The 15,801-nt window shown below is 44.7% G+C and overlaps 1 protein-coding gene across 1 annotated transcript in view; it reads left to right on the forward strand.

The window, feature by feature from the left end:
* The first annotated feature begins 1,549 nt into the window (after positions 1-1,549).
* Positions 1,550-15,801, forward strand: part of Bpgm (bisphosphoglycerate mutase) — a 24,676-nt gene continuing 10,424 nt past the window's right edge. Inside the window, exons 1-2 of the mRNA XM_005365808.1 lie at positions 1,550-1,737; positions 12,277-12,937. Of these exons, the coding sequence (XP_005365865.1) occupies positions 12,337-12,937 (601 nt within the window). The 5' untranslated portion in view covers positions 1,550-1,737; positions 12,277-12,336. The remainder of the gene's footprint in view (positions 1,738-12,276; positions 12,938-15,801) is intronic.

The raw sequence follows: 15,801 nt of genomic DNA on the forward strand, positions 1-15,801 counted from the left end.
TTTTGTTTTGTTTTGTTTTGGAGACAGGGTATCTCTAGGTAGCCTCAGCTGTCCTGGAACTCACTCTGTAGACCAGCCTAGCCTCAAACTCATAGAGACCTGCCTGATTCTGCCTCCTGAGTGCTGAGATTAAAGGTGTGTGTCACCACCACCTTGCTATGTATGACTGTTTCTTACAATTGGTTTTGAATGACTGCCATCATGTTTCCTGAGTAGGATGCTTTGATATTACAGTGCAGTGGAAATGTTTTCAGCCTCACCTGTCCTCATCTGCTAAGAAAGGGAAGAACAGGTTGGCAAGTGTGAAGACTGAGACTCTGTCTCCTAAACTGTTCCCACCTGAACTCTAGTTACACCTTGTTGAAGTTACAATAATTACTGGAGATGGCCACTCACCTGCTCAGAGCTGCCAGACTTTGGATCTTCTAGAAATGTCTCTTCTTTGAAAACCCCGGTGCAATTATCATGTCCTAAAATGGTTAAGAGGGCCGTACAACTTGCTACAAGTAGATCGAATGTCATTAATTCATGTGCCATCAGTTCATAAACTGTCACATAAGTTCAAAGTGTGGCAACATTAACTTCCTAAATGTATAACAATTGATATGAAAACCCGTTGGCCGGTCATAAACTTATTGGACTTGCTTATTGAATTAACTAGGAAAAATTCAGGAGACACTACATACTAGGCAGAGCAGCTTTTGGAAATCAAGAAGGGGGATTTTCCCGTGTGGTCAGGCAAACATACCATTTCTTATCTTTCTCATCCATCCCCAAATTCTGACACACGTGCCTCAAAACTTGTGTGGTAGTTTAAGCCTGCTTAGATGTTCCCAGCTCTGGTGCCAGCTCCGAGCGACAAGCTGGCATTTTCTTAGGTTTCTTTTCAGAAACTGATTTTCCAAGTTTACAGTTCTCCCCAATTCCTCCCCATGCGCCACGTCACGCTCTGATAACTTTTAGGATACTCTATTACTCGTTTCTCCTCCCTTCCTAATGTTAGGAGGAAGAAAGAATGAACTACAGATCGGACAGTTTAGGGACTTGATCGGGGGAGGGGGAGGGAAATGGGAGGCGGTGGCGGGGAGGAGGCAGAAATCCTTAATAAATAAATAAATTAAAAAAAAAGAAAAAAAATAAAGGCTTTCGTTTTAATCTCTATTTACAACGCAGAAATAAGTGTGGCAAACGAGCTGTCAGGATCGCCCGGGTTCAGTCCAGGTAGAACTGAAATTTTCCGCTGACTGAAGGAAAATATCACCTCGTCTCGTCCACGGTACAGCTGGTCCCGCTCTTCAGGGCAGGAGTTTCAGGAGACCTCACTCTGTCAAGAACTTCAGACTGCTCTTTGAGCCCCGCAGGCCCTAGCTTTCTCAGTTGCCCCAGAGACGTTCCAGGGTTTGTTTCTCTATGACCAAAACCCGCCCGCCCACACCAAACCTACAATATTATTGGTCAATCTGTGTGTCCGTCTCCTCATTAAGCCAATCAAAACATCTCTTCTTACCCCAGGGCTTTGGGAAAACGGAAAGAACCCCGGCATCGAGACGGGTGGGAGGGCAGGGCCGTGGGTGAGTGACAGCTCTGTCCTCCAATACACAGAGCCATCGGTCCTGCCCTTTCTGGCTTCTGGGCTAGAAAAGAGCGTCGGTGCCGGTGGTAGAGATGAATGCTTGCTGGCAGCGACAGCTCGGAGTCGCCGAGGAACGGCTGCTGCTGCTGGTGGTTTCTTTGCAGGTGAGTGGTTTCGTTGTAGAATGCGACAGCTGCGAGAGTTTCTGAGTGGCGTGGTGTTTTATCGTGAGAAGGCCAGTTCCTATCCTGCCCGGCTCTGGTAGCTGGTGCGAATCTGATGCCCGCTCCACCCCCTCAAGCGGCGACCCTCACGGATCCCCCCCCCAGCTCTCAGCTGTCCCTTTCTCAGAATGCGTCTTTGAGAAGGATGAGTCCAGCGGTGGAGTGATAGTGGCTTTTAGGAATGTTGAGCTCTACCTCCTGGACGGCTCAGACACGGTGTGGCAAATTCTCTTGGCTAGTAGATTCCCTGGAAGGAGGGAGGCAGACCTGACCCTAAAACTGTAAGTTAATAAGGGGAAGGGGGAAAAAACGCCGCTAAAGGCAAAGAGGTCTCATAAGTACTGATCTCAGGAACCAAATTGCATTTGGGGGGGGGGCACTAAAAATACCCCCCACCATCACCACAGCTTGTCCAAAAAGTGTAATTCCTGTTGTTCAGCATTTCACTATAGTAGGTCAAAAGACATGAAAAATTGTAGTTAACTATTAGACTTTGGGAGGGATGACCCCTTCTCTCCCATCTAAATTAGGAGGGATTTATAGCTCTTGTGAATTTTAACAGAATTCAGTCTCCTTCAGAAGGAAGTAAAAAGCCAACTGTTACATTTTATCAGCAGGTACTGATGTTTCTATAATAAAAGCAGTAAAACTGTCTTCCCTGAACCCAGAGACTAGGTTTAGCCCATCTTCCTGTTGCTATAGCACCTCACACACTATAGACATGCCTGGTGTTGGGACCAATTAAGTCCTGGCCTTCAGCTGGATGTTGGGATTAACGAGTCCTGGCCTTCAGCTGTTCTACCCTCCTAGAACATTCTAATTGAAGTTACTAGAAGCTGTGCCTAGTTTAGAAGATCAGAGGATGGGATTTTCACCTGTTGGCCATTGACTGCAGTGTATTTAAGCCTCCATGGTGCTATTAAAGAGGGGCTTTGGTATCAGTGTTAAAAGGTCTGTGTGTCAAGTCTGTCTCTGCATCTGTATTCTCAACCTCCAGCGTCCTTTCCTGAAGCTCGCGAACTGGGGTCTAGGACACAGAGCGCAGACACAGGGGCGTGGTGTGTGGCAGCCTAGGATAGTGTTGGATTCTTAAAAGGCATAATTCCACCAAATGGCATAATTAAAGCACAGTGAATTAGAAGCCAAGGCACTGGCTTTGGTTCAGAAGTTCTTACTGTTTGAGTGATCTTAAATAAATCATTTCAATGACTTGTTTTGATTTTTTTTTTTTTTTGCATCTTTGAAAAAAGCAGAAGTTAATTTCTGAGGCCCATACCCCCATTAAAGTCTACTTAAAAATAAAGATGATTAGATAATTTCCACTACCAAGTCCACAAGGAAAATCTTGCTGTAATGAATTCTGTATAAAGTCTGTGTCAAATAAACGTGTCCACCCTCAAGGACATGTTCTTTTGTGCCCATATTTAAACTGAACCAAACCATGCAGATCATTGTTTTAAAAAAAAGTATAATGTAACAAAAAAAATGTCTTAATCTCATTACTCTGAGGTAACCACTATTAGTTTTTGGATTATTTGTTTTTAGTTTCTCTTCCTCTTTATCTTTTATGGTTTGTTGCATTAATAGGGTTGTTTCACTTTAAGTAGTGATTGATACATCTAAATTCATTATCCACAAATCCGGCTTTGTCTATCTAGAGAACAGAGGGCACAAAATGCTTGCACTGGTGGCTTCTTGAACGTTCTTGGAATTGAAGTCAAGTGTGGGGTGATATTTATATGGAGAAACGGAACAAAAGGTAATACCATCTGGGCATGATGCCATGCTCCTATAAGCCCAGGATTTAGGAGGTTGAGGCTAGAGAATTTGCTGCAAAACCGAGGACAGCCTGGGCCACATCATGAGACCCTGGATCAAAAGATACCGATAGCAAAACCCTTTTGTTAAGAATATATGGTGCTGAAATACTTTATGGACTACAGACTTAACATTGGCCTCTTTGCTAACTCATTTGGCTTACAGAATTTGACGTTAGTTGGTAGGCCTCTAGGATGGCATAGTCCACTCTGCCTTCCTTTTCACCATCATTTGCTTGCAGTTTTCTTCTGGCCAAGTTTCTCCTCTTCTGACCTTCCCTTCGTGTTACTTTGTTGGAACTAATGAGTCCTGGCCTTCAGCTGGATGTTGGGACTAACGAGTCCTGGCCTTCAGCTGCTCTTCCCTCCTAGAACCTTCTAATTAAAGTTACTAGAAGCTGTGCCTAGCTTAGAGGATCAGAGGATGGGATTTTCACCTGTTGGCCATTGACTGCAGTGTATTTAAGCCTCCATGGTGCTAATAAAGAGGGGCTTTGGTATCAGTGTTTAAAGGTCTGTGTCAGTCTATTTCTGCGTCTGTATTCTCAACCTCCAGCCCCTTGCCCGAGGCTCGCGAACTGGGGTCTAGCGCATAGAGCGCAGACCGGGGCATTACTTTACTTCTAGATTTTGAGTATATTCATACCATCGGCCCAGTAGGGTCTCGTTGGCAGGTCTGCAGTCTATGCCAGTCCTCATGAGTTAGTTAAAGCCTCGTCCTTTCTATCTCTCATTATTTGGAAGAGTCCTTTACTGTAGTTCATTTACTATTCCCTAATAGTCCCTGAGAGAGTATGATTGTGTTATTCATACAGACATGGAACCCGGGGCTTCCAAGAATTTACTATGTGCATGATCAAACTGTCCATAAGCAGCTAAGCTGGGCTTGTGCCCAGGTTTTTTGACTGAAAACTTGCGAGATGAGAAAAACAGTTTGTATTGACAAATCTACCACCTCAGGGAAGTAGCTGGGAAGTCGCCGGAGATAGAAAAGAAGAATCTTGAGTGGGTATTGCACGCACACTGGTGATTCCAAGCAGACTGGAACAAGCACCACCGGGTCACATCTCAGCACTACACGGTTCTCCTCCCTGGAAAGAGGGAGCTACCTGCTGTGATGTGTTACCTTGCAGCACACGTGGGGCCTGGGGGGGAGGGGGTGTTAGTAGATGGGGAGGTTGTAGTGTCTGATGCAGAGGTGCTTCGAGGGAGGTGACAGGCGATGGCATGGGGAGAGCTGTTAGGACTCCGGTTTGAATTTTTAGTATTGAGGGTGAATCTGGGGAAGGCATATTTTGTAATGATGCTTGAAACGCTAAGGAATTAAGCTTCCAGGTTTTATTTGCCTCAAAAACTGTTTTGCTTTTTAATTGATTGGAGACATTGGTAGTCTCTCTCTTTGCCCTCCAATAGAGCCCACATCTTCCATAAAGTTAAACCCCTTGTGCAGTGGGAAGTAAAGGTTGCTGGAAGCTGTGCAGTAAGGATCCGAACTAAGGAAAACCTCGGAGTATTCGGAGGTGGTTTGGGCTATTTAATTCTTAAAAGTAAGCTTTGGATAAAAATCATTCTGGTCCCATGTCCCTTTTTTGATATTCCTTGACATATTATTGCTACTTTGAAAATGGAAGAAAATGCAAGTTTTAGGTTCTGTTTTGCACTGTGATTTCGCCATCTTCTCATGAGTCTCAGGTGTACATTACTTTTCAAGCCCTTGAGGGAAGGAGGAAGCAAAGTCCTAGCAGTGTTAGTTTGTAAACAGATAGGGAAAGAATATGCAAAATTATATGGCTTAATGATGGGCAGAGGTTGGAAACAGTAGCCAGATGGACATGCTGCAGATGTTGAAGGTACTTTGAGGTGCGGAGATATAGAAGTCACTTCAGTCATGTGTTTGCATGTCCCCCACTCACCTAGCAGCTCTCTCTGCTTCTGCCTTGTCAAATGAATACTAATATTTATTTTTGGTTGTGAACCTAGCCTTTAATGGCAGAGCCATCTCTCCAGCCCTGAATACTAATATTTAAGCATAGTTTTGTGGTGGCATTTATAGGGGAAAAAAAACTTTGGTTTTCTAATCTAGATGGAATTTCACCATAGGTATGAAATACATATATGAAACGTCTACATTTAATATCTTCGAGGTTATAATTAACCTGTGAGAAGTACCTTTCAAGTCACCTTGTTTCTGTATTGCTCAGACAACCGCACAGCACCTGCTTCTGAACAAATGCACGTTCGCTTCAGTGCAGAACCCTGCAGCGTGATTTACAAGGAGAGGAGAGCATGTCAGATCGGAGATTATGTTCTGTAGGAGGTTAGCAGGTGAAGCGCTTCCCTGTAGTTCCCTGTGAACCTGTTCCTAAATACTGAGTTGATCACAAGCTGGGTCCTCAGACTGACTTCAGTGTGTTTAGCGTTTTATTCTATGGGGAGTAAAATCAACAGTGCAAGGGATTCCACTACCCGAGGAACTTTGCAGTTCTGGCCAAGAGGAAAAGCTGGTGATTTTTGGTTGGTTGGTTTGTTTCTTTCAAAACAGAGTCTCACTATAAGCCGGCTATTTTACAATGTTGGGACTGTCCTCTATGTTGGGACACTTGCTAAGGCCCGGAATACTGGTGTAAAGAACACATCCAAGCATGGCGTCTAGCATACCATCATTTTTCTATAGACCACAGATGTAAATGGGTATTTTTGGTTTTTTGTTTGTTTGTTTGATTTGTTTTTTTTGCATTTTAAATGGATAAAATTAACCTAGAATAAAAATATATAACATGAAAATTATATGAAATTCTAATTTTGATGGCATCATCAAATTGGACGTCACATTTACTCATGTATGCATTACATGTAGACACTTGGAGCCACGGAGACAGAATTATACAATTGGACTTAGTTATGACAGAGATCAAATAGTCTGCAAAGCCAAAAAGTTCATGGTTTGGATTTTACAGGGACTATTGCCAACATCTTGGCTAAATTATAGTTTTTTTTTCTCTCTTACCTTCTTTGTTCCTTTTTAACAGCCATTTTCCTGGTCCAGGTTGTCCTTATGCGTTACCAGGGTTACTGCAAAACCCCTCACAACTAATATTTGTACTTCTCTGTGAGTATACATGCTGCTTGGTCCTCAAATGCATGCTATCAAACCTTTAATGATGTCTCTATATTTATAGAAGGGTCTCCATTCTTTGTCAAAAGGTCCTCCATGAGCCTCTATTCAGTTTTATCTTTCTAGGCTTTGCCTACTTTCTGATATGCACCATACAGAGTGACCATATATCTTCCAAATGGGACACTTGAGTGTGAAAGGGGCCTTAGTAATAATAATGTTGGGGAAGTAAGAAAGTGTAAAACAATACTGTTGGAGGCAAATCAGGATGCATAGCTGCCTATTTATAACTCTGGCCTATTGAATGGGCCTACTGTCTCCTCTGTGCCCCTGTTCCTGATTGTTACCTTAGACTAGACTTCCATTCCTTTTTTATATCTAAATCTAATTATCTTTCTGAATGCACCTTCAGTAATGCTGTGTCCTTGAAGAGAGGACACTCCTTTCCTACTCTTCCTCTTCTATGAAATCAAAGCTCCTCATGATGTTAACTACTTTCACTTTTAGTGACACACAAGCATGAGCATCTTCCCACACGGGTGTTCTTGAAGATGTCACCTGTGCTGGAGCCGTGTTCTCACAGGCTTGCCATTGTGCTGTGCCCAGATCATAGTTCTGTGCATTTGATAGCTGAAGAAATGGATTAGTCTGGGAAGGCTCATGAGGATTGGATTTTCAGTATAGGAATCGTTCATTTTAATGTGTTGAAAATAGTGAGGAAAAAAAATTGTGGTGTCAAGGTTTGAGGTCAGAGCCTTGGGTTCCAGTATCAGTGTAGCAGAAGGGTTCAGGGCATGCTTCTGTCCTTGGGCCCAGCAGAGCCTGAATTATAGTTCTTCCATTTATAACCTGTGTTGCTTTAGAAATTCTTCCTTTCAGTTCTGCATCTGTAAAATGGGCATAATAGAAACTGTACTGCATGAAGAGTGGCTGAAGGGAACCTGCAGCCTGAATTACCTGCTGCGGTTGAGACACCACCACCACCATCATAACAGAGGTGGGGATGGGATAACATGAAGACCCGAGACCGGGCTGTGAGAGTAGGGAGCTGGAGGAAACGCAGCACCGAAATGCTGGATTCACCCTTGAGGAAGTAATGGGCTTCAGAGGGGTCTGAGCAGCACGGGCCCTGAGAGATCACTTCAGTGCAGTGGACCAGGCACACGTCCATAGGAAAATAACATCTAGGACTGGGGAGATGGCGTAGTCCTTTGCAAATGTGAAGACCTGAGCCCAGGATCCCCAGAATCTATGAATCTATGTTAAAAAGCTAGGCTTGGTGGTGCATGCCTGTAACCCTAGCACTGGGGAGGCTGAGACAGGAGGATCCCTGAGACTTCCTGGCCAGCTAGTTTAATCTGTGAGCTCCAGGTTTAACATGAAGTTATATCTCAATAATAGTAATAATAATAATAATAATAATGTGAAAAACAAACCTGACCTATAAACACACACATATGCCCACATACATACACATATAAACACATACACATTGTCATACCTACATGTACCCATAAATCATAAGAAGGAAATGTCTAGAAAGAAGGAAAGACAGTGGGGAGAATGGGAAGGGAAGATGAACTAGAGTCATGTAACATATTGGTTTAGTAAACCTTTTCTTCAGGCTGGCCATAGTCTTAAAAGAAAGAAACCGGAGCTGTAGGGATGGCTCAGCGGATAAGAGCACTGAATGCCCCATCCAGAGGACCTGGGTTCAATTCCCAGCACCCACATGGCAGCTCACAACTGTCTGTCCAGTCCTGGGGATCTGACTCCCTCTCTGGCTTCTGTGGGCACCAGGTATATTGTATGTGTGCAAAGACAGACATTCAGACATTTATTTAATGTGTGTGTGTGAACACCCACACACATTAAATAAATAATAAGAGGAAGAAACTCTAGGAAGTAATAGCCCAGTAGTAACCTGTGCAGCCTTTTCTGTGTAAACTAATTGAGAATTAGCCTAACGTTGGTGCCAGTGAGCACCCTTAAGAGCCAGTGGCAGGGTGGTAGGCTTTGCCCGAGACAAAAATGAAGCTTGAGGCTTTAAAGGAATGGGGTTTAATTTGGGATGTGAGGAATTTACTCCTCGTTACCACGGTAGCTCTTCATGAGTTGTGACTGCCAGACCTGGCAAGCCTTAGCGGTAACGAGCTACACTTTCCTCTGTTCGTGTGCCTCAGTACAGTTTCTGAAATAACCGTGTAGATCTGAAGGGACAGGTTGTGACTGGGGATGATTCATCTGTAAAGTGAAACCTAGATTCCCCAAACCAAGACTACATGGCCAGACAGACAGACACACGCAGACACATAACACATACACACACGTACGAGTGCATGTGTACACAACACACCCTGCCCTGTGGTGAAAAGGAAAGAAAAAGCACAGGTTGTAGGAAAGCCCCATCTGTTTGTAAGAGTTGTCTCCGCTCTGCTCATAGTCACCTGAACTCACCACCGTTCTGACCACTGCCCGTAGTCCCGTGGCGCCTTCTTCTCCCGTCAGTCTTACTGGTATAGATGTTTGAGTTTGCAGCCCCTGCCTTGAACTTGTCAAACCGACAGTGTTTCATATCTATTGCTAAACATTTAATAGGCCAGCTTCAACAAATACCGAGAGATATCTTCAAGGTTGCCAACTCCACAGTGCCTTTGCGCACATTCGCCAGCTAGCTCGATAGATCAGTTGATAGTACCAAGCCAGAGAACAGGAAGTTTAGTTTACCTGAGCTAGACAGTCTAGCTTGCCTTACCTCCTGTGTGTCAGAGTGAAGGAAAGTGTATGTCCTCATGGTTTTGTGGCTTTGGTACTGTTCTGTTTCACTATATATATTTTCAGTGAAAAGGAAATCAATTTTTTTTTAATAAAAAGAAAAACAAACCCAGAAGCGTTTGTAACAGATTAAGACACTGGGAAGCTCAGCGGTAGGTATCTGGGTACTGGTTAATCATCGCTACTCATTTGGTTCTCTTGATAGAATTTCTAATCCAAAACTGATTGAGAAATGGTTTTGCTTCTAGGATTTGTCCAGCACGCCTGTCTTAGTTTCTCTTCCATCACTGTGATAAAGTACTCCAACAAAGGCAGCTTGAAGGAGAAAGGGTTTGTTTAGCTCACAGTTCCGGGTAGCAGTCCACAGTTTCAGGATAGTCAAGGCAGCAAGAGTGCGAAGCAGCTAGTCACATTACACCCACAGTCGAGAGCAGAACAGCGTGTTAATGCATCCATGCCAGAGTTCAGCTCCCCTTCCCCATTTCCATACAGTCCCGGGTCTCAGTCAGGGAATGCCCCATCCGCAGTGGGCGAGTATTCTTTACCACAGTTACACAGTCAAGATCATCCCCACAGGCCTGCTCAAGGCTTGCCTCCTAACCGACTCTAGACTGTCAGCTTGACAGGTAACACTAAGATGATGCCCTTCTCCATCGGAGGGGAAAATTCCTTCCCTAACTGTTTAGCCCGGAAGCTTCATGCTCGACATGCCAAATTAAGGGCTGAATAGGGAAACAGTTGATAACATGCCTCTCATTTCTTACCCACAAAGCAAAACACATGATTTCCAAGATTGAGTATGGTTCCAAGCTTCTATTACTTGGCTGAAGGAGACTTTTCAAAGCAGGAATATAAAATTACCTTTTCTTGGGGCCAGAGAGATGGGTCAGCAGTTGAGAGCACTGGCTGCCCTTCTAGAAGACCTGGTTTTGATTCTCGGCACCTATACGGTGGCTGACAACATCTGTCACAACATCTAGTTCCAGGGGATCTATCACTCTCTTCTGGCCCTTGAGGGTATCAGGCCCAGACATACATACTGACAAAATATTCACACATACATTGTACTCCCTCCTCCCCAAAAAAAAATTTTTTTAAACACTTAACTCTAACTCTGTGTGCACCACACCCATCCGCATGAATTCATTGCTTGATCTTTCCCAGATCCTTGAAGCTGGAGCTTCGTCCATGTGGTTATCCCCTGGCCTGAAGAGTCTCCCGGCAAAGCGCTGCTCTGATGACTTTCATCCTCTTCTCTCCTTTGCCCCCTTGCTGCCCCTCTAAGGCTGAGAGAGTGGGCATTGTGCTGTCTCCCTGCAATTTCCCAGCCTCGTGAGATGCTTGCACCTGAGCCTTGGTTCTTCCAGACACTGGGTGCATCCCTCCTTCATAGTTACCAAAGCCTCACACTGATGCTCAGCAAGAAAGAAATTTCAATCCTAACTCTTGAAGCCTTTCTGCTACTTACACACCACCTCGGCTACCACCACCCCTTATACCTAAGCCTTACTTTATTGGTGCTTTCCCCCTCCAGAATCTCCAGGAATTACTAAGTGAGACTACAATCTAGATACAGGTTCCAGCAAACTTGGTCAGTGCTTGCTCTATAACTGTGGGCAAATCACAGCTCCAGCAGGACAGAAAATCTCCAGTTACTGGAAGTTGTCAAGACTGGCAGAAGCCAGGCCCTGCTGTTCACATAATCTTTGCTCCTCGGTACGGACAAAACAGTGGGGTGGAGATGGACCGTCCCAGCTGAGCAATGCGTGTCTGTAGTAACCCACTCTTGTTCATTGTGTGAGAGACAGACTGATGCAGCCGAGTCTCCAGGTTCTCCACGGAACAGAGTAGGCCCATAGATCTTCAGTGTCGTAGCAACAGCATAAGGGAGTTCGGAATTGCTTTTAGGGTTGCTTGGCCAGCTCTACTAGATTCTCCTCCCAACTTGTTGCTGATGTGAGTAGAGTTTCTGCAGGCGGGGGAGGAGGAGGCAAGGCCTTATCAGTGTGGTTCCCTGCACTCTCTCAGACCTGTTTCTGTTAATCTGTTCCTACAGGCAGCACCTCTTGGCTGCTTACATTTGATAACTTGTTTTGTATCCGGATTTATTCCTGCCAACAGCAGGTGAAAAATTACCACAGTGAGTACTACATTTGCTCTTGTTACGGCCAACTATACTATTTATAATTCTGTTGGAGTGTTGAACCAGTGTGTCTTCCCATACCCTGAATGAGTGAGTCCGTAGCATCAAAGGGCTGGTTGTCACCTATCAGAATGTGTGACGTCGGTGTAGTGCTTCACCGAGTTAGCATGTTTCGTGACATCCGTAATAAGTTAAGACTGGAAAAACACTGAAACTTCCAAAGGAGAAGGATGCTTTCCGTGTAGTCAGCTGCTCGGAGCTGGGCACTCCCAGCTACCAGTCATTCTTTTTGAGATCTATAATTCATCTATTTCATCGTCTCCTTAATAAGCGTAAGCTGCCTACTTGTTGGATAGAAACACACCATTAGGACGGAGTGTTGCCGTTTTATGTCATACAATTAACATACTATCTAGCCATCAGGAAATGTAAGTCAGCAGGCTTGTCTGTAATTATCTCAAGAGTGTGCCTGGACGTGCCGTAGTATGCACACCAGATCTTTGACGTCAAAACTGTTCAAAGGAATTTCAGTTTATCTTAGAAACCGACTGTCGTATAATTGTTCTCCATTACTGGGTAGTCATTTGAATAATGAATATAATTTATGTATCTTTTTCTTCTCTTTCTAGAGACACTGCTGTTCTTGAACATTATCCCACTGAGAGTACCAAGGACGTTCAGCCGGCAGCATGTCCAAGCACAGACTTATTATCCTGAGACACGGAGAGGGCGAATGGAATAAACAGAACCGATTCTGTAGCTGGGTGGACCAGAAACTTAACAGCGACGGACTGGAGGAGGCGCGGAACTGTGGGAAGCAACTCAAAGCCCAGAACTTTGAGTTTGATCTTGTCTTCACATCCGTCCTTAACCGGTCCATTCACACAGCCTGGCTGATCCTGGAAGAGCTGGGACAGGAATGGGTTCCTGTGGAGAGCTCCTGGCGTCTCAATGAGCGTCACTACGGAGCCTTGATTGGTCTCAACCGGGAGAAAATGGCTCTGAATCACGGTGAAGAGCAGGTGAGGCTCTGGAGGAGAAGCTACAACGTGACCCCGCCTCCCATTGAGGAATCCCATCCCTACTTCCATGAGATCTACAGTGACCGGCGGTATAAAGTGTGCGACGTGCCCCTGGATCAGCTGCCACGTTCGGAAAGCTTGAAGGATGTTCTGGAGAGACTTCTTCCCTTCTGGAATGAGAGGATTGCTCCTGAAATACTAAAGGGCAAAACCATCCTGATATCCGCTCACGGGAACAGCAGTCGGGCCCTCCTGAAACATCTAGAAGGTACCGGCTCTCTGTCCTGCTTTAGAACTAGCTAGGTGTTGTAGTTGGGTATCTCTGGGAATTGACAGCACTCTTCCCTCTCTGTGCCCCTTGTCACTTCATATTTGAGAACCCATTGTCCTATAGCCCCCAAATCCTGTAGCCTTGGTGGTCGTCGTGGCTGAGGCAGATATTTTCAGACATCAGTGTGCGTCAGTCACATGGGGAGTTTAGTGTGACAGAGCTGGGCCGCACCCTGAGAGTTTTAGAATCAAGCCGTCCAGTTAAGACCTGGCCTTCCTTAGCAGGTACTGGTGACACCTGCTGCTCTGGAGCCTCTGCGCTTTGAAGAGCTCTAGTCCAAAGGGTCACATGGCTTCTGCTGTAAAATGAAAAGAGGCTAAGAATTGGAAATAAATTGATTTGAGCCTTTTAAAATTAGCTAGGATTCAGTTTCGTCTATTTTCCTCTAGTTACAAACGATTGTGGGTGTGTTTTCAGACCTGGATTTCCTGAGCAGTCCTTGGGTCCCTGTTTTCCAAACTGGGCTGAGGTCAGTGCCTATGAGAATGTCAGAGGAGAGAAAAATAAAACAATTGGCTTATTTGCATATCTCTGCTAAGAGCTTGGAGAGCCTCAATATATTCCAGTCACTTGATGCTGTGCTCTAAACAAGAACTCTTGAGGACCCTGGGCTCATGATTCTGTGGTGCCTGCGATTGACAGTTGTATTTCTCATCTTGTCCATTCACCAGACCCCATGCTGCTTCTTTGTCTATCCTGCACCGTGTCTTCCCTGCCTCATCACTGGCACTGCTTGCCGGTCTTAGAATCCTTTGCTTCAACCTTTCCTCCAGCTGCTTTGCTTTCTCTGTTTTCCCAGACGAGGCTGCAGAGTGGGAACAGTGGAAGCCCTGCACGGGATGAGTGGAGATATGTCGCTGATCACAGAGCGATGTCATTGCTGAGGTTTCAGTGTGAACATTTTACCACATGGTTATCTTCCCCGAAGTTTTTGGGCATTATCGAGACCTAAGTTATTTCTTGAATACCTGGCATCCACTGGTCATGCGGAGTCTATAATCTACAAACTTTATTAGCTGTTACAAAGTTTATTAGATAACAGGGTGGCTAGCTTAGTGTGTCTGTGTATAATACCTTCTTTATTCATGTATTTAAAGGAGTCTATTCTTAATTGCTTAGAAAAATCAAACTGATTAAATTATAAGTTCACTGTATCATTACCAGATTATAATTATTTATTGTTTAAAGAGTTGAGGGTCCACTTAGAACAACAAACAGATATAAAATTCCAATGTTTCTGACAGAGTTTATATTTTATGCAGCTCCTTTTACAAAGATGGAGCTTGTATCATATTCTGACCAGGCTCCTTTCCCCAAAGAAAATTCCAGTGTCTCCATCAAGGTGTTCTGTTTCCCTTCGCTTAAATGTTTTTTTAAGGGATCACCCTTAAAAAAAAATTTCCTGCTGTTAAGTCCCATTTCACCCTCACCTCTTCCCCAGATGTTCCCCGTCCCCTCTAGCACACTGATCATTTCCTGTTTGTTAAAGATCTGTAAGGGAACTAGGAAAGGTTTACCAATGGTGGCTCGAGGCCATCACCGTGGCAGAGCTGAAGGGAAAACACCTGTGTGAGGCTGGACATTAAAGGTCTTACCAATGGTGGCACGAGGCCATCACCGTGGCAGAGCTGAAGGGAAAACACCTGTGTGAGGCTGGACATTAAAAAGGCTTGTCTGCAGTTATGGGAAAGTTTCAGTGTCTTAGCAATTTATTGAAAAATCATCTAATGAAATGGAAAACAATTTCGCAGCTTCCTAAAGGGGTTCGGTGTGCTGTGACCCAGCTCCCCCACTCCGACCCTCACTCTCGTGTGAGCGTCCTAGCATAGCTGTAAAGGAAGTGCCCAGAGTAGGATGCTTAAAACAACAGGAATTCTATGGTGATATGCAAGATATTCATCAGTGTGGCTGTAGCATAGGGCCATTTCAGGCTCCCTCTCCTCAGCTGCCCAAGGTTCTAGCTGGGGACATCTCCATGGACACTTGGGTACACCTCTAGGGTCAAGTCTCTTGCCAACCCTAAAATGGCTCCTTTAATTAAGATATATACTTCCCTGTTCCCATATCTACTCTTCCTCCATCCCAACCATCCCATTCCCCCAAGCTCTCCCCATCCTCCCTTCTCACTTTTTTCTCCCCATCTCCCCTTACCCCTACCCCACCCCACCCCACCCCCAGGGCAATTATATGGAAGTGATAGTGATTATAAAATAAGAAAGGCAAAAACTTAGCTTTGACCACTGGGACCGAAAAAGGCTTCCAGGACTTTCTGAGAAATGAGCAAGCCTTAGGCCACAGACTGCTTCCGACATTTCTGAATGCCTTCCGAAAGGAAGATTAATACAATTGAAGTGATCTTGTTATAACTTCAATCCTTATGACTGTAGATATACTTACAATGTTTTTACTTTTTGATACTTGACTCAATGCAGTGGAGTTGGAATGAGGAGAAAAGACTTTCATAGGAAGTATACAGCATGAGAAACGGCAGAAGACTGGAGGATGTCTGTAGGGAAAGGACCTGGGTACAAAGGGTCTAGAGACTAGAAATGGTTGGCTTGGTGCAAGGGAGAATGGCACAAGAGCCAGAAGCTGCAGGTAGACTCAGTCCATAACCCCAGAAGCGGCACTATGGGTAAGCGCCTCAAAATCCGACCACAGGTAACAGAGGAGCCTTGGCTTTGGCTCTCGCCCATCCTGTAAGAACATTCTGTTTTCCTTTTTGTTTTTGTTTTTTCTAGACAGGGTTTCTCTGTAGCTTTAGAGCCTGTCCTGGAACTAGCTCTTGTAGACCAGGCTGG

Source organism: Microtus ochrogaster, unplaced genomic scaffold, assembly GCF_000317375.1.
Source record: "Microtus ochrogaster isolate Prairie Vole_2 unplaced genomic scaffold, MicOch1.0 UNK4, whole genome shotgun sequence".
NCBI lineage: Eukaryota > Metazoa > Chordata > Mammalia > Rodentia > Cricetidae > Microtus > Microtus ochrogaster.